Source organism: Equus caballus, chromosome 2 (assembly GCF_041296265.1).
Source record: "Equus caballus isolate H_3958 breed thoroughbred chromosome 2, TB-T2T, whole genome shotgun sequence".
NCBI lineage: Eukaryota > Metazoa > Chordata > Mammalia > Perissodactyla > Equidae > Equus > Equus caballus.
In genome coordinates, this window is record NC_091685.1 from 121,157,310 (window position 1) to 121,178,274 (window position 20,965).

Sequence of the window (20,965 nt, forward strand, 5' to 3'; positions counted from 1 at the left end):
CCTTGACCTCGGGCGCCGCGTCCAGGCCGGCTGTGATGGGCCAAGCAGCCCGGCCTTCCCCGCTAACTAGTCTCGCTCGCTTGCTGACTGCTGTCGCCCTCCCATCTTCTGCCCCCTCCCCTCACCCCACTTTTCCAAATTTCTCCTCAGTCATCCCCTCTCACTCCCACTACGCCCACCTTCCCTCCAGCCTCACGTGGGGCCCTCACAGCCCCCATCCCCGCCTCGAAACTCCTCGTTTCTGTGACCTCTTCCTTCAACTCTGCAGGCCTGAAAGGTCACACGCAGGCACAGTCATACACCCCACATGCCTCGCCCCAAACCCATGCATCCTGTTCTTTGTTCCAGGTCTTGGGTCACTTTCCCTGTCCCTTCCCCTATGTCAGTCCTGGTTTGCTCCCCAGAAGTACAGTTCGGCGCCCTGGCACGCCCCCTCTGATTTATTAGAGCTCCCGGTCTGGCGCAGATTCCTCTCCCTTCGCCTCCATCCCATCCTCCCTTCTCGTCCTCTTTTCCACAGTGGGAGTGCGTGCGCCTGCCGCTCGGCGGCTCCTCTCTCAGTGCCCTGCCCGGCTCCCTCTCCTGCTTTCGCCCTTCCGGGCTCTTCCCTGGTTCCCGACTCCTCGGCCCGCCGCATCCACCCCTCTGCCCTGCCTCGCTCCCCGTGGCCCCTGCCTTGCCCCCCGCGCCCGCCCAAGCGCGGTGCTGCTCCTTGATGTCCCGCCGCGAAGCGGGGCTCGGCCGCCAGCCCGCCCGCCCGCCACTGTGCAGTGGAGTTTGGTGGAATCTCTGCTGACGTCACGTCACTCCCCACACGGAGTCGGAGCTGAGCGAAGAGAGAGGGATGAGAGCGAGGGAGGGGAGAGAGAGTGCGAGACCGAGCGAGAAAGCTGGAGAGGAGCAGAAAGAAACTGCCAGTGACGGCTAGATTCCGGAGGCCACCGCGCACCCGTGGACGCCCTCGGAACTTGGCACCCCCGGGAGCCCCGCAGTCCTCTCGGCCCGGCTTTCGGGCGCTTGCGGTGCAGCCGGCGCCTCGGCTCGCTGGAAATCTCCCCGGGAAGCGCTGGGACGCGGAGACAGCAGCTCTCTCCCGGGAGCCGGTAAGTGGAGGCCGTCTCTTCCCGCAGGGATGTGAGATAATGCGAGTTTGGAAATTTGTTCCACTTTGGGGAATCTTCACCGTAGGTGATTTGTGGCTGTTGGGGCTGCCTTTCCCCCGAGGTAACGCAGTTGGCAAACAGATCTTGCAAAGCTCTGTTCCTTTCGTCCCCAGTCACAGACACTAACAATCTATGGGGTGCTGAAGTCGAGTGGGAAGCGAGACCATGGCTGGCATTTAAAACGAGGTATCTTCCCTTAAATCTCGGTGCCAACACTACAGGGACAAATCCTCAGGCCGAGGATTAGCATTCTCAAGATAAAGGGCCGGGTACAAAGTTTCAGCTACTGGAAGATTAGCCCCCTTCCCATTGTTACCAATTGGAAAAAAGATTCCATCTTAACTGGCAGTTAGTGACCTCTCAGGCCCAAGCGAATTACCTGGAAGCCGGGCCTGGATGCCAAGCTCACACAATTACTTTGGATTATAAATCCTTTAAATTGATCACCATCAACTCCAATCTTGCACTTCAGGGGATACATTTTAAATGGGTGCAGGGGACAGGATAATTCCCCAGCTGTCCAATAAGAAAAAATATTATGATTCTAAATCTGAGAAATACCTTTTTCTTTTTATTCCGACTTAATGCCTTTACTTTCCTAAGCAATTTAGAGATCAAACCATCATAGGGTAGTGTGATTTTTACTCTTTTTTGTGTGAATGTTATGTGTTACCAAAGTAAACTAAGAGGGAAAACATTTTTACTCCTAGAAATTAAAATAATGTAAGAATTCATACATTCTGAAAGTTTTTTTGAAAAATTCATCTGATTTAGAGAGATTTCCTTTGTATCCTTTGTAGGTCATTAATAAGAATTAAAGATGGTTTTAATATCATCTTGGAGGAAATTCAGCTAAAATTCAAGTACCAATTATGTCAAGGAAACAAAGCACTTAAGCAAAATAAATTGAGGATTTTTGTTGATGGAACATAAAATAAGCATACAAGGTTCCAGTAATCAAACTTTCCCTAAAAATTAAATAGCTAGTTCATTTACGCAATGTTTTACTTTACCTCAGCAAAACTACACTTAAATTATTCAGGTGCTTTGTTCCTCAAGTTGAGCACGTTTGTCTTCAAGTGTTCCGAAAGCATCAATATTAATTGGTTTAAAAGAAGGCTTAAACTGGTAAAATACAGAACTGTGTTAAGCAGTATTTTAATTTCCTTAAATGAACACCCACTGCAGATTAATTTACTGGCTAATCGCACCAATTTAGTTCATTTAAAACATATGTTCTCATGCTGTTTATTTTTAAACTTTCCTTTAAAGATTTTTTTATGGAGTAACAAAGTGAATGGAAAGAGGGGAAATGTGCAAGGATTTGGAATTATTAAAATTATATTTTTCCTGCAATTTCATCTTAGGGCAATCATCAGAAATCATTTTTAAGCAAATCGTTTTATTGCTTAGGGCTGGCCTGCCTGCCGTGGCCAGGGCGGTTCAGTGTGCTCTGTTAGCTGTCTACCTCTTTTTATCGTGCTCACAATAGTAAACTCAACTTGGCCAAAACAAGAGTGCCTGGCATATACAGTCCAACGGGACATGAACTTTGGGGGTGAGAACAACTTCCCATCAAGAAAAGTTGTGCATCTTAATTTGTGAGATTACCCATCGAAGCCAGTCCCCAAGTCCGGCAGCCAAATTTGTCTTGTCAGACTTGTCTTGACAGGGCAAGTTTAAGGATCAGTAGGCGGGAAGTGGAGGTCTCTTTTAAAAAAATTATCTTCTCCAGTTAATCAGACTCAATTCGTCTCGTAGGCCTGGTCATTATATGGAGCAAAAAAATGCAAGTCTCAGGGCTCATTTTGACTGCAAAATAAATCCCTCAGTCACAAGGACACGAGGAGGGAGCTAAGGAACACGCCTTGACCTTCTTTTCAGTGCTCAGAGCGGAGTTCTTGAAGATTTGTTTTGTATTGCTTTGTTTGGTCTTCAGCACTGAAGCTTGGGAGTTGGGCGAGAATGTGTAATAATTGACTGACTTTACCCTGAGCGACCCAATCTTTTTCTTTTGTATATTTCATTCTTTTAAAAAATAAAAATATTTGCAGTTACCATCTGCAATGCTCTGGTTACCGGCTAATAATGCAGCCAGTTCAGACGTTAAAAAAAAAAAAAAAAAGATTATCGAAATGATGATGACATGCAAATTTCCCCTGAAATTATCATAAGTAAACATTTGAAGTCTGGACTAATAAAATCCCATCTGTGTTACTTCATATCGAGTTAGTAGAAAGCTGTGATAATGAATTTTGTAATATCTCACGAACAGACATCTCAATCAGGGACTAATCCTGTGATTTTACTGCAGAATCACTAAATCTGGAGCCGCCAAACTGCGACTTCTGGGCCCCGGGGTCTGCAAGGATCGGCAGAGCCCCCGCCCGCGTCCCCGCTACCGGGTGGGGGAGCCGCCTGGCCGTCCCCACACTTGGATCCCCACGCCGCCGCGCGGGGCAGTCCCTCCTCTAGGCAGGGACCTTGGCCAGAGGCCCCCGGGGGCCGGCTCCTACCAGGAGGGGCCGAGGACTGGGGAACCGCGATTCAGGCCAGAGCCAGACCCGCAGCTCCCTGCTCCGCCTCTGCCCCTAGGCCCACGGGCCAACGCCCGCCCCCACCCCGGCCCTGGCCCGGGGCGCAGGGCGCCCGCCCGCCGCCGGCGTACCCTGGTCAGCGTGGAGCGAGGCCGGCCCCGAGATCGAAAGGCCCTTCTTTCTTTTCTTCTGTCTTTAAGGCAGCCGCGGCTCTTCCACCCACCCTGGCAGAGCCCCTCACCACCCACCTCTCCCGGATTGCCTGTGGCGGAGAGGTGGGGCGCGAGTTGAACGCTTGGCTCGCTGCATTGTGGTTGGAAATTTGAAAAAGCTTTGGTTTGCCGGGGAAGAGAAGGGGGAGGAGAAGGACCCTGGGGGAGCCGTTCCCTCAGAGCCATTTCTCCGTCCTCGGCGGGCAGGAAACCTTCCGGGCACGTTTGCCCTGCTCTCCTCGGTCTCGCTCAGTCCACCTCGCTTCCCTCCTCTGCGATCTTAAATCATACTTTAGGGTAAATAAATGGCCGGCTGAAGATCTCCAGGGAAAAGTGTGGCTAAATATGGAAAAGTGGCTCCTGGTGGATGAGAGGCCCGAAGCCAGCGCGCTCCTGGAACACCCCAGGCCGAGAGCCTTGGAGTCCTTTTCGTTTCAGAATGACAGAAAATCGAGGGGAACCGCAGTCTAGGACAGGAACAAGTTGACTCTGACATTCTACTAATCTTTACTGAGCTCCAACTAACGAACAAGCACTATGCTGAATGGTGGCCTTCGCACACAGCTCCCCAAAGAGAAAGGTCCTGCCCACCACGCCCTAATCTTGCATCTGCAAAGGTTGCCTTCGTGTTCAGACTGGCTTTTCACCCCTGACACAGACACCTTTGTGAGTGATTTCACAGCCCGGGTCCCCAGAACACTGTGGCTTCAGCGGCCAAGAGCCCCTGGACCCATTCGCTGCAGCTCTGGAGAGAAACCCTCTCTCGGCAAACCTTCGGAGGTTTTGGGCCAGGGGCAAGGGTGCGGAGGAGAGTGGCAGCAGAGGCCGTCAGGTTAGAACCCGTCTGAAACGCGCCCGGAGGAGGCGCGGGCATCTGGAGTGGCGGCCGTCCGCCCCGCAGGTAGCCGCCTCCGACCCTGCGCTCGCCGGCCCGCTCCTCACAGCCCTCTTCTCTTCTGTTTTGCAGATAACGGGGGATGGAGACCAACTGCCGCAAGCTGGTGTCGGCCTGTGTGCAATTAGGTAAGACTCGCTTCTCCCGCCCAGATCCCCCGACAGGAGGCCGCGCCACGCGAGGGAGGCGAGAGGGCCCCGGCCCGCGGCGAGGGGCGCTTCCCGGAGGGGCTAGCTTGGGCAGGAAGGAGACCAGACCCAGGCTGCCGGCGGCCTCGCCCCGCGGGGGCTGTGGATGGGGAGGGAGCTGCTCGGCGCGTCGCAAAGTCCCGGGCCCACTTGTCCCGGCGGGAGCCGCAGCAGGCAGGGAGGCGCGAAGGGAATACGCCGCCCTGCGCCGGATTGCCAGAGTCCGGGAGACCGGAGTGCCCTCTGCTCTTCCCCTAACTGGGTCTTTTGCTCTCTGTCCCTCTTTCTCCCCGGTCCTGCCTCCCCCGCCCCCGCCCCTGCTCCTTTCCGCGGCGGTCCTGGGCCGCTCCGTCTCCGCACGTGCGGAGGGCGCGGGCCCCCCAGGCGTGCAGCCGGCCGCCGTTGAATGCCTCTTCTCCAAAGACTCCGAAATCAAAAAGGTCGAGTTCACCGACTCTCCCGAGAGCCGGAAAGAGGCGGCCAGCAGCAAGCTCTTCCCGCTGCAGCATCCCGGCGCCAATGGTAAGGCCGGGAGCGGAGCGCAGGCCGCGCGCCTCCCGCCCGCCTCCCGCCCGCCTCCCGCCTGTAGGCCTCGGCTCAGGAGCGCGCAGGCGAGGCCCCAGACCGGGCCGCGCCTGCTCCTTGAACTTAGACACTTGGCCTCTGGGTGGCACGGGAAGAAGCCGTCCCGGGGACGTTCATTCCTTTCCCCAAATTATACAGCACTCCTGAGACCCAACACCTCTCCCTCTGCCTCTCGCTCTTTCTCGCTCTCCCGGTGTGGCCTGATCGCCTACGCACACCCCAACCTACCTCGGTGCCTCTGGCTGGCGTGGAAAAGTGGTCCAACAGCGACCTCTGTCGCTCGCCGCGTCCCTCTGCGTGCAGGACCGCCAAGGGCGCGCGCGGCCGCGGCAGCTGCCAGCCGCGCCCCGCCCAGGCCTGTGGGTGCGGGGTGTACCGCGGAAGGCGAGCGCGACGGACTGGTGGCGGCGAAGGTTCGCCGGGCACGGGAGGCGGAGGAGCTGCCAGCAGCCCGCAGAGCCTGAGGGCAGCACTGTGCGCAGCAGCCGAGGGTGGAATGGCGTGTGTGCCCCTGTCGACGCGAACCTACCTGTTGTGCTGGTTGCAGGGCCGTGGGTTTTGGCCATGTCGTTGCTTGATTGGCTGGTTTCAATCTGGACGAGTCAAGGGACATTGCTGCTCAAAGTCTGCAGGATGTGTAAAAGTTAAAACGTGTCCAACCCATTGCTCAGGCCTTTGCTGAATTGAAAGGTCCTTCAGTAGTGTGTGTGTGTGTGTGCGCGCGCGCGCGTGTGTAGGGATGAAGGAACAAGCTTTCCCTTAGAATCCATGAAGAAACTCAAATTTACTGTCCCTTCGATCTCCGGGTTTTCCAGGTGCCTTAATAAACAAGTACCGGCCTTAGGAGGTTGTTGACGTTTGATAGCGGGAGGAGACAGATAAAGCCCCCCACAGCCCTCGGCCCCTAACCCTCTCTTTCCGGATTAAAGTGTAAGGATACAAACGTCCTGTGTGCTGGAGGGGGGCGAATTGGGGACCCCTCCAGGTAAATAAACGGTATTACTAAGAAGAAAACAAAGGCTTTGCATTCGGCCTTCCCGGCGAATCTGAGAGAAAAGCATCGTTTGCTGAAACGTATAAAGTGGTCTGAGGCAGACCGGCTTCGACACTACACAGGACCGCGAGTCCTCCTGCTGGGTCAGTTAAACGCTCACTTGTCCCGGATTAACCCCATGGGGTTAAATAGGGCCATGCAGAGATAACGTCGGGTGATTTCTGTCATTAAGACTGTGTTAAATTCTTCTTCTGTTTGATAATCGGTCGTAAAAATAAATTATTAGACCGGAGTATGTTTGGGATATGGTTAAAAATCAAGAGCAGCAGTGACTCCTGCGGAACACGCTTTGTGCGGGTTCAGCCCAGGCTCCAGCCAGACTAGGGGAGCTCCCCGATCGCGCTTCGCACGGGGCGGGCTGGCCGCCGCCAGCGAGGCTGACAGTTCTCGCTGGCAGCTGGAGAGATGCAAAATGTCTCCGCCTACCCCTGCCCCCACCCGGGGTTCCTTGACCCCGGGAATGGTGTTTGAGGACAGGTGGCCTCCGTGCGAGCTGGCGAGGTGGGCCTCCTTCGAGGAGAGGCCTGAGGTGGGCTGGGCCCTAGCGCGTGGGCAAGAAGCGGTGGAGAGGCAGGGAGTCCTGTCTGCTCCTGTCGCAGTCCGGACAGGCGCCCCTGGGCGTTCGCCTTGATAATTAGCAAATAAATAAAGAGCTAGAGATAATGAACGATTGTTTTCTTAACTATTACTTTCAGGCCGGGATTATTTTAGCGCACGTGAAAGGCTCTTCCCCTCCGCCGCCAATAGCCTGTTTTCTACCTTTTGGACCGAAGAAGAAAATTGCTGCCCAAACATGTTTAATGCCATTAATTAAGAAGAGGCATGTGATAGGAAGAAATGCTGAAGATCTAGATTTTGTTGGCTTTTAGGGATCTGGTAGACCCAAAATGTCAAATATGAGTGGGCAAAGCTATAGACTCGCTGAAAGAAGTCTGCTGGAGTCTCCTTTACTGAATATAAGTAAATTTAACGTGCGGAATATGCAAATTCCTGGCCACAGCCTACTTTTAAAAGAAAGAGATTTTTTAAAATAGTTACTTGCTTTTAAAAAGAAAACATGTTTACAGTGACATACGATTTTCAAAAAGGGACCGTGATATTCGATTATTAGCACTACCCTCTCTTAGCCCCCCGAAAACACGGTGTCCGGGCTGAAGACTGAGAACGGTCTCTGAGCGGGCAGGGGCGAGCCTTGGGAGACCTGCGCTCTGCCTCCCTTCCGGAATACCCACTGGGCTCACCCAGCCTGGCTGGAACCGAAATGGGCTAGGGCCGGCGGTCGCCTGGAGACGCCTACGGCCAGGGGTTTGAGAGAGGGTGGAGAGAGGAACGGCTAGGCATTGCAAACGGGTGGAAGAAGAGTTAGCAAGTTGAGAAAGAAAGGGAGGAGGTCCCCTGAGAACATTCCCCTTGAACGGAGGCCCCTGGCTTTTCCTTACTTTGGATGTCCCCAGAGGAGCCTCCGTTTTGCAGAATTCAAAAAATGGTCTTGACTTTCAGGACTGATCCTCCCCTGGCAGTAAGCCTTTAAGATTCGAGGCGTTGGCTCTGAATTCCGGGGTGAAATCGGCCTGAGCTGCTGTCCAGTGGTGCCCGATCTGGCCTGAGCGACCAGACCTGGGGCGGGCACCTCCGCCAGGCCTCCCCCAGCAACGCCATTAATTTTTAAATAGCTTTGTCAACGTGAATGGGCTGAAAGTGTTCGACCAAGGTCCCTGGTGGGCACAGATTTCCTTTTCTTGGGAGGGGCACTCCACGGCCCCTTGCGACGCCCCCAGCGCTACACACGACACACGGCCTCCACGCGGCAGTCGCTCGGGCCGGGTCTTCGTCACAGGACCCGGGCTAAACCTGACGCCTCGGCGGTCTCAGACCCCTCGCTCTTTCAATCAGCAAATGTTTACCGAGCACTGTGTGGATTCCTAATATACCCTCTGAAAGCAAATAAGCCGGTTTCCCTTTGCCCTAAAAAGCGACTTTCGGGCTGAAGAGGACACCGGCAGAGCGGCCCAGGCGTCTCTGGCGACCTCCACCCGGGCTGCGGGGGCAGCGCTGGGCCGGCGCTGTGGGCAGGAGAGCACGTTGGAGAGGGTGGGGCGCTCTCCGTGCGCAGGCGGGGGACGCGGGCCTGCGGGGGGCGCGGGGTCCGAGGACCAGGCAAAGGGGGAGGGGAGCTGACTACGGAGGGGTTTCCGTGTTCTTTTTTGCCCCTACCCCCGCCAATCTTCAGCTTATTGGCAGAAACGGCCTCTCTGTTTTGTGGGATTTTCCCCAACCCTGGGCATTGCACCAGTGGCCCCAGGCAGGCCATCCCTGCGGTCCTCGCCTGCAGAGCTGCAGAGGCGGTCCTGCAGGTCGCGGCCCTCGTGCTGCCGGCGCGCGCTCGGAGTTTCCCGAGGCCGGTTGGGCTGTGATGCGGCACCGCCCGCTGTTAATATATGCGGCGGTCGTTAGGGCGGCTCCGGGGAAAAGGGAATGTATAACGAAAGCTTATTCGTGAGCAGGAATATACTAATGGAACAATCTGATGTCTTCTTAATCCTATGTAAAAAGCTTTGTCGTCTTCCTAATATTGACTGAATGGGTAATTAATGGCTCTTCATCTAGGCGAATACCCTGTAATCCAAAGATAGGCAAAAGACAACAAGCCCGAGGTAGAAGACAAAAGGCCCAACTGCGCCCCCCTGCCCCGCCACCAGGGTCTCCAAATGGGAACGTTTCCTCTCAGGAGAGCAAGGCAGGAGTGGAAACACACACGGACCTTTCCCGGGCTAGACTTAGCCACGGACCCTGGCGCCTAGCTCAGGTCTCCTCCACCCCGTCTTCCTCCCATCGGTCCTTCTCTCTGCGTTTCTTTCTTCTCAACCCCTCCAGGAAGTCCCCCTCTCAGCCGCCCCCGCCCCGTGGCCCTAACCAGCATCTTTTCGTCCAAAGCCCCCATCTTTCATTTGGGGAAGTGGTTTATGGCGGACCAACACATAAGGTGCTTAAAAGGCTCAGTCAAAGGCTCAGCTCCTTTCTGATCCAGGTGCAGACTCCTTTTACAACCCAAGACAGAGAGCCTGCAGGAGCAAGGTAGCTGGAAGGGGAGGGACGAAATTATTAGGAGAGAGAGCACACAAAATTGTGCCTATGTGTTGAAGACCGATCGGGAGTGACGGAGTCGTTGCGCGGATCTGACACGAAGAGTGCCCAAGATTCTCCTAGCGTGTTTTTAAACAGGCTGACATTTTAATTTAAACCTTTAGAAGTAATATATTACTTGGGTTACTACAATGAGGTGGGTTTCTTTCTTTTCTTCTTTTTTTTTTTTTTTTTTTTTGGTCAGCTGACAGCTTTTAAAATATTATTTCGCTAGGGAAATAAAAGCTTCATCTCAGATTATAGGTGGGTATTTTTGGATTTATGTGATTTATGGTCACCATGACAACTAATGCTGAATGTTAGCCACCAGCATATCTGGGAGAGGGAAGACAGAAAGAAGGGAGAGCAAGAGAAATAGAAAAGGGAGACGGACATGGGCTGGAGAGGAAGAAATAGAAGAGCGTTTTAATCCAATTGTTGGGTGTTTTGTTTTAAGTGACTTTAGTCAGTCTCTTCCCACTTTTCTCTCTCTGGACGTGGATACTGCTGTTTATCTCATTCTCATTTCTCTCTTTCTTTCTCTCTCTCTTTCCCCTACACCCAACACGCACTTATATCATTCTCTTTATTTTACTTAACACGACGAGTTGCGTTCCAAGATTAAATGAGCACCTGAGAAACCTGTAGCGTTAGCATGCTAATGAAAAGAGACATTACAGCCTGTGGGTCTAGCGATTTCAGCAGCCCCCTCCTCCTCGCCTCCTCTAATCCTTCGCTCTTCTCTTCACCTGCCCGTGGGAGCTGGGTATCTCCCCCGCCACTCGACCCCCCTTCCCCAGCCAGTTACCCCAAACCTCAAGTGGTTGAGTGTGTGGGACAGAAATATGGGTACCATTTGCAGGGATCCAGAGAGGATGGGTGCTGCGCAGTACATCTACAGACATCTGATTCAGAAAAGAATCCGCCCCTTTTTACAAAGTAGCACTTGTTTATTCCACTTAGGGAATAGTGGGAAAAATCAGCCACAGGGAAGCCGTTAATTTCTGGGTGCTTCGGCTTCATGGCTAGGGTGATGGAGCGGCAAGGGGGCCCTTTCCAGCTTGATTTGTGTGAAGAGAAAAGCCTGGCAGAGGAAGGCGGGGAGGAAAGGCCACCTCTTGGGCAGGGTGCAAGGTCTCCCTCTGACCTCTGCGCCTTACACCCACACGCGCACACACTCACGCCTGTCACGTGTCTCCGAGCTGAATCCGGGCGGCCTCGTCCTTGAGCTAGTCTGGACCGGAGCAAGACTCCCATCCCTCTACGGCCTGACAGCCCACGGAGACATCTAACTGAGCCATCTTCCAGGTGAGCTTTGAGGACAGATGTTTTCCAGAAGTCGTGGATCGCTTGATTGGGTCCCAGTCCACACCCGGGCCGCCGCAACCGCGAGTTTGGCCGCGCAGTCCAACCAATCTCGCCGAGATGGCCAGAGGGGCTTCGCGCAACTAACACTAAGGAGTGTGAAATTGAATAAGACTTTAAGACTGGTAATCGGTGGAAATACCAGCTCGAAACACGCCTGACCCCGTGTCACGCATTTCCCTCCTCAAGGGTCTTTCATTGAAAGAATAAGCAAGAAAACCCAATTGAGAGGATCACTGGTGTCTTCGGACTGGACAACCCAAACTGGCGCTGGGCTTCATTTCCTCCCCCCCACGAAGCCCTGCAGCCCCTTCAGCTTCCCTGAACCGACCACGGTGACTTTCTCCGGAGTGAAAATTTCTGTGATGGAGGCTGAAGTCATAGTAATTCTACAACGAAAGAGTGTATGGGTATGTGGGGGGGACGGGAAGGTGACCGTAGTGCTGACCCCACAAAATACATGAGATTTCTTTACTTCCAACTCCTTCCTTGTCAGTACTTTCTATACCTGTAAACCCACAAGTTTTTTTGTAGATTAAATCTCCAAAATTGCCCACCACCGCAATTTCATTGAAAAGCGTTTCTCATCTCCCCACTACACACTTGCTTTTCCCCATGTAGACTTTTTATGTTAGTGTCCTCCTACCACCTGTGGAGTGAACCCCGTTGGGCCTGGGCAGGGTGTCACTCAATCTCACAGTGTGTGAAGTCATTAGTTGATTAGAAAAGAGTGGGACTCTGGCTGGAAAGATGCAAAGAAATGCCTCACTGGCTCAGTTGTTTAGAGAGTTGGTGGTGGGGAGGATATATTCTGGATGTGTATATCTACAGATAGATGAGAGAGAGAGAGAGAGGGAGATACGGTTTTGTTTTTACTTTGGTTCTCCAGATAATTGTCTTTATTCTCCACTTGGCTTTGCAATGGATTGACTCAATTTAAGATTCCTTGTCTTTCTAGCCTTTTAGGCTGCCTGAAGATGACCAGCACCTCCAAAATCTCCCACACTTTAGCTCTATGGGAAGCTGTCACTTGTCCTTGGGTTTTTCACTCACTTTGGAGGCTGGGTTAGGTCCTCCATAGAGGGTATTTGCCATAATGAAAGTTCTGTTAGTCTAGCAGAGCCACGAGCTTAAATCAAAATTCTGTGGGTTTAATGAGAGATGGGCTTAAAAATCTGTATGGCTCTGTGGAGCTTCTCAGCTCTCCCTAGCAAGGAGTTTTGAAACCCTGAGCCACCATCAAAAATTGCAGCTCTGGAGTTTGAACCTTGAAGAAACAAGGAAAAAGGTACGCTCACTATGGTGAAGCACTCATTCCTTGCTGTGATGGAGTTTCTTCCTGAAATGAGGCTTTAAGAGTTTGGTATTGTGGGGATCGAAGCTATGCTGAGGTTTAAAAGGAGAAGCTGGAATATGATTAGTAAACACATTGGGCAGAAAAGAGCTGGATTCATATTGACTTCGTTATAGGTCATTGGCTGGCAGTGCAATGGGAGGAAATATTTACTTTACACATATACTTTATGATCTTGGGCGAATTAGAGGAAATTCAATAAGAAAACAGCTAGAAACATTTAAAACCCTTATTTAAGAGACTTAAGCAAATTAGAGTCTTATCAGATTAAAAACCACTACAAATGTAAGAGCATTGTCTTCGGTGAAACACTGTGGGGTCTGAGACGAAGTTTCTCCGCCAAATCTCAGGGATAAAATGCGTCATTTAAGCACTAGATAATGAGCAGAATGTAAATTAATTTAACCTTCTTTACCAACAGGCTGCTGGTGTAATATGTATAATTTAGTGATAAGATTGCAGGACCTAATATAGCTGGATGTGTGAGCCTCAGCTAATGCAGACCTGTCTCATGGGGATGTGTTCTGCTCTGAGCAGGTGTGTGTAAGTGTGGAATGGGGTAAAGTCGAATAAAAGGTCAAAAACAGTGATACCGATTTAAAGCTTACTACAAAGAAAGTTTCCCTTCATAGCTAAATTCTTCTTAAAGTGGGGTGACACTTGTGGGGAAAGACTGAAGAACAAGTCTCATTTGGTTCCTTGCTCTGCTCTCAAGCATGTCTAAAATGGGGGAGGAGTTGTAGATAGGATTTGGTGGGGAGAGAGCAGGGCAAAGGAGAGACACATAGGTTACAAACATATCTGTGGTCAGCTTCAACCACCCTGCCCCAGACTGAATGTTTCCCAATCTTGTGAACAAGGACAAGGAGGGGGTTTTCTGAAGACACCTCATACTGGCGTTGCAAATCATTGACTGTAATGTCAAACAAATACACATTGAGGGATGATAACACTAACTCCACAATAAAGCCATCGCCAATGCAGAAACCCGGCGGAGATTAGTTTGTGCTCCCTGGCTGACCTAAGCTGGAGGACAAAGGACTTTCAAGACTTATTTTGGATATGTTTGAACTTCTTTCTTTAATTTCTTTGGAAACTAAATTTCTTTGGAAATAGCGCTGTAAAGAGTTGCATGTCCCCAAAGGTGGTTTCTCCTTGTTTCCTATAAATGCACAAGGCTTTGCATTTCCTAGCTGCCTGCTCTCCTAGGCTTTGCTCTTCCTGCACACCCTGCCCGCTTGGACTTTAATGATTCGAGACAGCCTTGAGCTCCCTAGGACAAGAAAATGACTTAAAAATTATCCTTGAAATTGGTTATTTGGCAACACTCTTAATTGTATGGAAATTCATTAAAGCATATTTTATATATAATTAGCTCAAGGTTGTTGATTCTACAGGCTTTATGGATTTGAATCTGATTGATAATAAAGTAAACAAGAGAGTCGAATTTAAAGCGTGGCTCTCCCTCGGGTTAGGATGAGCTTAATACAGAGTACAAGGAATTTGAAAGATCTAGGATATGTGTCTTAATCAACGTTAAGTAGAATGTATAAGCTTTCAGCATTTTGAAAATGCTGGGTTAGGGTTTCTATTCTATTGTGTATTTTCTGTCTGGGGACTAATAAGCATTACAGAGAACGTGATCTGAGGCGACTTTTTATTCTTGTATAAATCCAGAGTGAACCACCAAACAGTTGTTCGTTTAAAGTCAAGGTAATTTTCTTTTGACGGACCCATTTGCTTCTCAATTTCTAATTTATTAGCCTGCCTTCTCGGGGCTCTGTCTTCTTTGCAATTAAAGTAAAGCTTCTTCAGATTAGCGCTGCGTTCACTTGACAGGCTGTTTGGAAAATTTAAGATCGGAGAGGTGATTTGTTGGTGTTTTTTAGATGTTCTGGTTTTAAGTAGCACGTCTCCTTTCCATACAGGGGGAGAAAAACACCTCTCAATTGGAAATGGATGTAGTGAGACACAAGCGGTGGTGGGGGGGGGGGAGTGAGGGGGGGGAGCGGGGGAGGTGTTGATTCTTGTACCTTTTAGCCCTCGACCTTTCCTCTCTCCTTTCTGCCGAACCTTTTACTCCCAGCCTCAGCTTTCCACCTCCCAGCCCGAACTAAAAGCCGGATCGTCTTTGGCCCGGCTGGAGCAGAATTCCCGGGAGCTGGCCCGGTAGACTCAGTAGGCGCCCCGAGGTATAGCCCGGCCCCGCAGCGCTGATAGGTGCAGACGGGACTGTCTCTCCGCCGCCGCTCGGGGCCTCCTGATTGGTGCCGAGCCACGCCACTCCCGCCCGGCGGAGGGTGAGGGCGGAGGCGGAGGCGGGGAGGGCCGGGGAGGGCCGGGGCGGGCCGCGGCCGAGTGACGTCTCGGCACCAGGAAGCCCGCCTCTGGTTTTAAGATGTTGGGCCAACAGGGAAGCGCGGAGCCGCAGAGCTGGTCCGTCGCTCGCCCGGGTGCCAGGAGCTGAGCTGCGGCGAGGCCCGGCCGGAGCTCGACGGCCCGAGGGCTGCGCGTGTGCGCGCCGCGGAGGGGGCGACCCGAGGCCCACGCCGCCGCCGCCGCCGCCGCCGCGGGGGATCTAATATCAGCTACCTGTCCCTGTCACTCTTGACACTTCGCTGTCAGGGCTGCGGCGCGGGGGGCGGGCAGACGCGGTCGGCGTTAGCTTTCCTCATTGGAGGGGTACGTGGGGAGGGAGGGAGGGAAGAAAGGGGTCTTTGCCCACTCTTGTTTCGCTTCGGAGCTTGGAAATCTGCTCCCCAAAGACGCTCGGCGCTGTGCCTTCCTGCCCACATCCCCATGTCTCCGTTCGCCCGCTGACTCGCGGCCGCCGGACCCTTTCGCTCGAGCCTTCCGAAGGAGACTGGGCCCGCTCGGCTGCAGGACCCGGCAGGGGTTGTGTCCCTGGCTCTGCCCGCGGCGGCCACGGCGGCGACACTCCGCGCCTAGAGCGCAACGCGGAGCAGGCGGCGGGGTTCGGCGGGGCGGCAGCTGGGGCCTCGCAGGGCGGCGCGCTCCTTCGTCCATGAGCTGCATGAAAGGCCCGCTGCACTTGGAGCACCGAGCCGCAGGGACCAAGCTGTCGGCTGCCTCCTCGTCCTCCTCCTGTCACCATCCCCAGCCGCTGGCTATGGCTTCGGTCCTGGCTCCCGGTCAGACACGCTCGCTGGACTCTTCCAAGCACAGGCTGGAGGTGCACACCATCTCAGACACCTCCAGCCCCGAGGCCGCAGGTAAGGCGCCGCCGGCCCGTGGATACCCCCGCCCCGCCGCCTCGCGCCGCTCGACCCTTCTGGCCCCCAAGGAAGTCGGCCCCTCCTCGGGGAGGCGTGGTGGGAGTGGTCGTCCAGCTCTCTCCCCGCAGAACTTCCGGAGCCAGGGTCCCTTACGCTCTACCTCAACCGCTGGCTGGGATGGCGCAGACGGCGTGGGCCATTCTTCGGCCCTCCCTATTCCTACCCTGGCCTCCCTTCTGTTTCCTGGATCACAAAAATCCGAGCATCTCCATTCAGGGACGTTCAGAGGCCACCCCCCTATCCCCCACCCGGTCCTTGGTCTCTTCTTGGTTTTCAGCTCCCGAGAAGCTCCGCTTGTTAGAAAAATATTTCTAAAACTACGCCTCAGAAGAAGAGGTGGTTTTTCTAAAGGGCGGAGGAACTTGGGTGCTTAACCGAACCCCGAAGTCCACCTTTTCTAGCCTTGCGACACCGCATCGAAATCTGAGTTTTCTTCCCGGGGCGCTGCAAAACGCGCGCGCGTGTGTGTCCCCAGAGATTTGGCGTGTCTGGGCAGAGGCGTGTAAATATCCTTGAAAGCACAGGCTATAAAAATGAGCGTGCCGTCGCAGTGAGATAAACATGTAAATAACGCGTGCGGCTCCGGGGGAGGGGGAGACGGGGCGCGCACACCCACGCTGCCGGCTGCGCGCCCCGCGCCGCCGCTCGCTCTCCGCCGGCACAGGCGCCCTGCTCGTCCCGGCCTGCGCCGCGGGTCCGGTTGGAACTCCGGGTTGCAGGTGGGCACGCTGATCGGAATCTTGGTGTGTTTCGTTTTCAGAGAAAGAGAAGAGCCAGCAGGGAAAGAATGAGGACGTGGGCGCCGAAGACCCGTCCAAGAAGAAGCGGCAACGGCGGCAGCGAACTCACTTCACCAGCCAGCAGCTGCAGGAACTGGAGGCCACTTTCCAGAGGAACCGCTACCCGGACATGTCCACGCGCGAAGAAATCGCCGTGTGGACCAACCTTACGGAAGCCCGAGTCCGGGTAGGAGCCGGCACGGAGCCTGAGGGGGCTACAGGGGGGTGGTGTAGAGATGCAGGCTTGCAGCGCAGGAGGAGTGTGGAAGGCAGCGCCGGCCCAGAGGGCGCGGGCGGGTGTCTTAGCGCAGGCAGGCGGCCTCCCGGCGGCCCCGGTTGCGAGGTTACAGCTCCCCCTTCCGAGGCCGGCCGTGGGCCTGGCGCAAGCGCCCGGAGCGGCACCGCTCCCGGCCCCGCCGCCCAGCGCCCTCCCCAACTGGGCCGCGTGGCATTCCCCTGCGCAGGGCATTGTGTTCCCGGCTTGCAGTCGCCAGACGAGCGCTAATAAAATCCCTACCAGGCCAGAAACCGAGAACAGGCTCCAACCTGTGCGCCTTAACAAGGAAAACCCGCCAGAGACATGCAAGGGTTGGCCTTCCCTGAGAAGCTTTCGCGCCCGTCCTGGCCCGGCCTTTTCTCTACTCGTCTCCTCCTCCTCACACCGGCTTTGTGGATTGTCGGCCATTCAGGTCTTTCCCACACCCTACCCCCTGATTTTGTGATCTCTGGAAGCAATTTTAATACACACTACTGTCTTCCTAGTCCTCTTAGAAGGAAAAAGAAAAAAGACTTTTCGGTTTGGTTTATCTTTTCTCAGGAGATTCTTACACCCTTCTCCCAATTATAATAGTTTTATCAAAGAAAGAGCTTACCTTTGTAGCCAATCTGTGCTCTATGCATTAGCAAAAATGAACTTAATTACCCAGGAGCAACATCCTGGTTTGTGCTAGTCAGTGGAAACTCCAAGTTTGTTAGGATTCTGGAAGCCGAAAACACACACAGCAGGATCCAGAGGGCTTGCTGTAGAAAAACAAATGCTCTGGATAGAAAAATAGAGCTCCTAGTTAGAGCAGAGAAAGCACAAAGAAGAAAACAGTGTGTAACAATAATGATGAAAAAGAACAAAGACCAAAATGCCCTCCCAAAGCAGAGGGAAGGAAGGCACTCTCTGGCATTTGTGTAGAGTATGAGGCTATGCTGGTGGATAAAAGAGCCGGGATGAAGTAGGAGATGGTTTTAGTTTAACTGCTCAGAGCTAACGCTCCGGCTCGGGCCCCGTAGTTTTGCGCAAGGTCAGCCTTTCGTTAGCTCTCCTGCGCGTCGGGAACCGGCCTCGCACGTACTCTTCTTGTCTGGCCAAAGTTTAGACGGCCTAAGGGAGAAATGGCAAGTAATGAAAATAACGCAATCTGTGGGTTCCCTGGAATCCTTTGGAATAGCCCTCCGCCACCCCTCCGGCTTCTCCGAAGTCCCTCCAAAGTCCCCGCCGCCGCCGCCGCCGCCGCGCTGGGCTCTCGCTCCCTCCCACTGGCTGCCTCCTTCCAGGCCCGCTGCTTCTCCAGCCAAGTGGGAGTGAGGCGTGCTTTTTATAGTAGTCGGGTACAAAGACGCAGGGGGATAAAAAGGAAATGGAGAATGAAAGGGAAAAGGCAAAAAGCGGATTAGGCGGCTGGGTCCGGCTGAGATGTGTAATGTGAAACATCACCGGAGTCAGCTCGGAAATCTCGGGCCAGGCTTCTCTCCAATACACAAAAGCCGCCGTCTGGGGCGACCGGCGGCCCGATGTGGATTGAGAGCGGGGTTGTGGCGGGGCCACCGGCCGCGGGTGGGGGCTGGCCGGGCTGGGCGGTTGCCTGCAAAGCCTAGCAACCGGCCTGGGCCCGGGCGGAGCAGCGCCGGGCGCGGGCCTGGGGTGGACGGAGACGGGGAAGGAGCGGCGCGAAGGCAGGAGGCTGCAGAGCGACCGGTTCAGGGTTCCTGGAGATTTACGTGCCAAGCTGGTGGATTTAATGAGCTGTTGGGGAGGTGGTCTCTTGCTTTTTATTTGGTTATTTCGCTGGGCGAGGAAGGGGGTCGCGGCCCCGGCGCCTGTTGAGGGCGCATCTTCCATGGAGTGGGGGGCGACAGTGGAGGGCTGAGAAGGGAGGGAGGAGCTGTTGGGAGACAGCGGGCCCCTGGTGCCCTCTCGCCCCTTAGTCCTCATCCCTGAGTCTGTGGCTTTGGAGTGGAAGCAGGTTTGCAAGGCGGCCGAGGAAGGGTGGGGAAAGTCCGCTGCCCCGCGTTTATTTTGCAGTAAGTGTTTTTGGACCCCGGGAAGGGCCTGGGTTAGTAAACAAGCCGCCCGCAGGCCGCCAGCCGTTGGGCTGGGGTTTGTGGCGCAGCTCCGAGCCCGGGCGCGCAGGCCTGAGCCGGCCAGGCCTCCCTCGCCTGGTGGGGACTCCGGGCTGGGGACTGCGTGCGGGCTCCGGCAGCGCGGGGCGCCGGGCGGTGGGAGGTGGGGACAGTTGTGGCGGCGAGGGTGTGCGTGTGTGTGCGTGTGTGTGTGCGTGTGTGTGTGTCAGAGAGAGAGGGGTGGCCTCTGGTGCTTTCCAGGATCAAGGTTTTGCTAATCTGATCTGTGGCTTTCGTTTGCTTCCTTGCTCGCCACCCCTAGGTTTGGTTCAAGAATCGCCGCGCCAAATGGAGAAAGCGGGAGCGCAACCAGCAGGCCGAGCTCTGCAAGAACGGCTTTGGGCCGCAGTTCAACGGGCTGATGCAACCCTACGACGACATGTACCCGGGCTATTCGTACAACAACTGGGCCGCCAAGGGCCTCACGTCGGCCTCCCTGTCCACCAAGAGCTTCCCTTTCTTCAACTCTATGAACGTCAACCCCCTGTCGTCTCAGAGCATGTTCTCCCCGCCCAACTCCATCTCGTCCATGAGCATGTCCTCCAGCATGGTGCCCTCAGCGGTCACCGGCGTCCCGGGCTCCAGCCTCAACAGCCTGAATAACTTGAACAACCTGAGCAGCCCTTCGCTGAATTCCGCGGTGCCGACGCCCGCCTGTCCTTACGCGCCGCCGACTCCACCGTACGTTTATAGGGACACGTGTAACTCGAGCCTGGCCAGCCTGAGACTGAAAGCCAAGCAGCACTCCAGCTTCGGCTACGCCAGCGTGCAGAACCCGGCATCCAACCTGAGCGCTTGCCAGTACGCGGTGGACCGGCCTGTGTGAGGCGCCCGCGGCGCTGGGATCCTGGGACCGTGCGGGATGGGGCCGCTGCCCTTGAAAGACTGAGAATGACGCTAGAAGGTCGTGGGCACTAAAGAAAGGGGGAGAAAGAGAAGCTATAGAGAGAAAAAGGAAACCACTGAATTAAAGAGAGCGCTCCTTTGATTTCAAAGGAATTTCCTCAGTGTCTGACATCTTTCACTAAAAGTATTTCCAGCAGTTGCAAGGACACACACAAATGTTTGACTGGATATGACATTTTAACATTACTATAAGCTTGTTATTTTTTAAGTTTAGCATTGTTAACATTAAAATGACTGAAAGGATGTATATATATCGAAATGTCAAATTAATTTTATAAAAAGCAGTTGTTAGTAATATCACAACAGTGTTTTTAAAGGTTAGGCTTTAAAATAAAGCATGTTATACAGAAGCGATTAGGATTTTTCGCTTGCGAGCAAAGGAATGTATATACTAAATGCCACACTGTATGTTTCTAACATATTATTATTATAAAAAATGTGTGAATATCAGTTTTAGAATAGTTTCTCTGGTGGATGCAATGATGTTTCTGAAACTGCTATGTACAACCTACCCTGTGTATAACATTTCGTACAATATTATTGTTTTACTTTTCAGCAAATATGAAAAAATGTGTTTTATTTCATGGGAGTAAAATATACTGCATACAAATCGGTCTGGATTCTTTCTGCCCTCCTCTGTCGCCTGGCCAGGGTTTCTCAGGCACTACCTCCTAAACAAACCAGTTTCCTCTGCCTGCCTAGTTAAACACACAAGGCAGCAGTACTTATTTAAATTTGGTAGAAATAAATTATAGTCATTCATCAGAAACTAAAAAAAAAAAGACACTGCCAGAAAAAAAAGGTTGCAAAGTCTGGTCTTGTCTCCCAGATTTTTCTTTGGCTTAACCCCAGAGGATTCCATTATTGCTAGCAAATCATATAAGAGACAAAGAAGAAAGGAAAAAGAAATTTAGAAAGTAGGCCAGCTTGGAATGACGCTCAAGTTTACTTCTGTTTGGGGGAGGGGGGGCTGTGCCTCCAGTAAATTGCCCTGGAAAAGTCTGTAAGTACACATGTACATTTATATACATTCCTCTCAAGAGGAATACATCTATAATAAGTTTACAAGGAAACACCTCCAGTTCAAAATATTTGGGCCTCCACGTTTATCTTTCAG

General features: G+C 53.3%; 1 protein-coding gene across 5 annotated transcripts; it reads left to right on the forward strand.

Moving 5' to 3' along the window:
• The first annotated feature begins 513 nt into the window (after positions 1-513).
• PITX2 (paired like homeodomain 2) lies at positions 514-20,458 on the forward strand. Of its 5 annotated transcripts, none has more exons than XM_070259814.1 (5): positions 517-1,103; positions 4,880-4,935; positions 5,380-5,517; positions 16,533-16,738; positions 19,205-20,458. In XM_070259814.1, the coding sequence occupies exons 2-5, from the start codon at positions 4,890-4,892 to the stop codon at positions 19,766-19,768; spliced, it is 954 nt and encodes a 317-aa protein (XP_070115915.1). In that variant the 5' UTR covers positions 517-1,103; positions 4,880-4,889; the 3' UTR covers positions 19,769-20,458. The 5 variants fall into 5 exon arrangements, with proteins under 5 accessions (XP_001916416.1, XP_070115915.1, XP_070115916.1 ...); XM_070259815.1 differs by lacking the exon at positions 517-1,103 and adding an exon at positions 3,809-4,744; XM_001916381.5 differs by lacking the exon at positions 5,380-5,517 and having other exon boundaries at positions 514-1,103.
• The last annotated feature ends 507 nt before the right edge of the window (positions 20,459-20,965 follow it).

Coding starts and splice junctions, on each gene's coding strand:
- PITX2 (XM_023636744.2), top strand. CDS start 15,502: ATGAGCTGCATGAAAGGCCCGCTGCACTTGGAGCACCGAGCCGCAGGG. Junction 15,710..16,532: donor CTCCAGCCCCGAGGCCGCAG/GTAAGGCGCCGC, acceptor TTTCGTTTTCAG/AGAAAGAGAAGAGCCAGCAG. Junction 16,739..19,204: donor TTACGGAAGCCCGAGTCCGG/GTAGGAGCCGGC, acceptor CGCCACCCCTAG/GTTTGGTTCAAGAATCGCCG.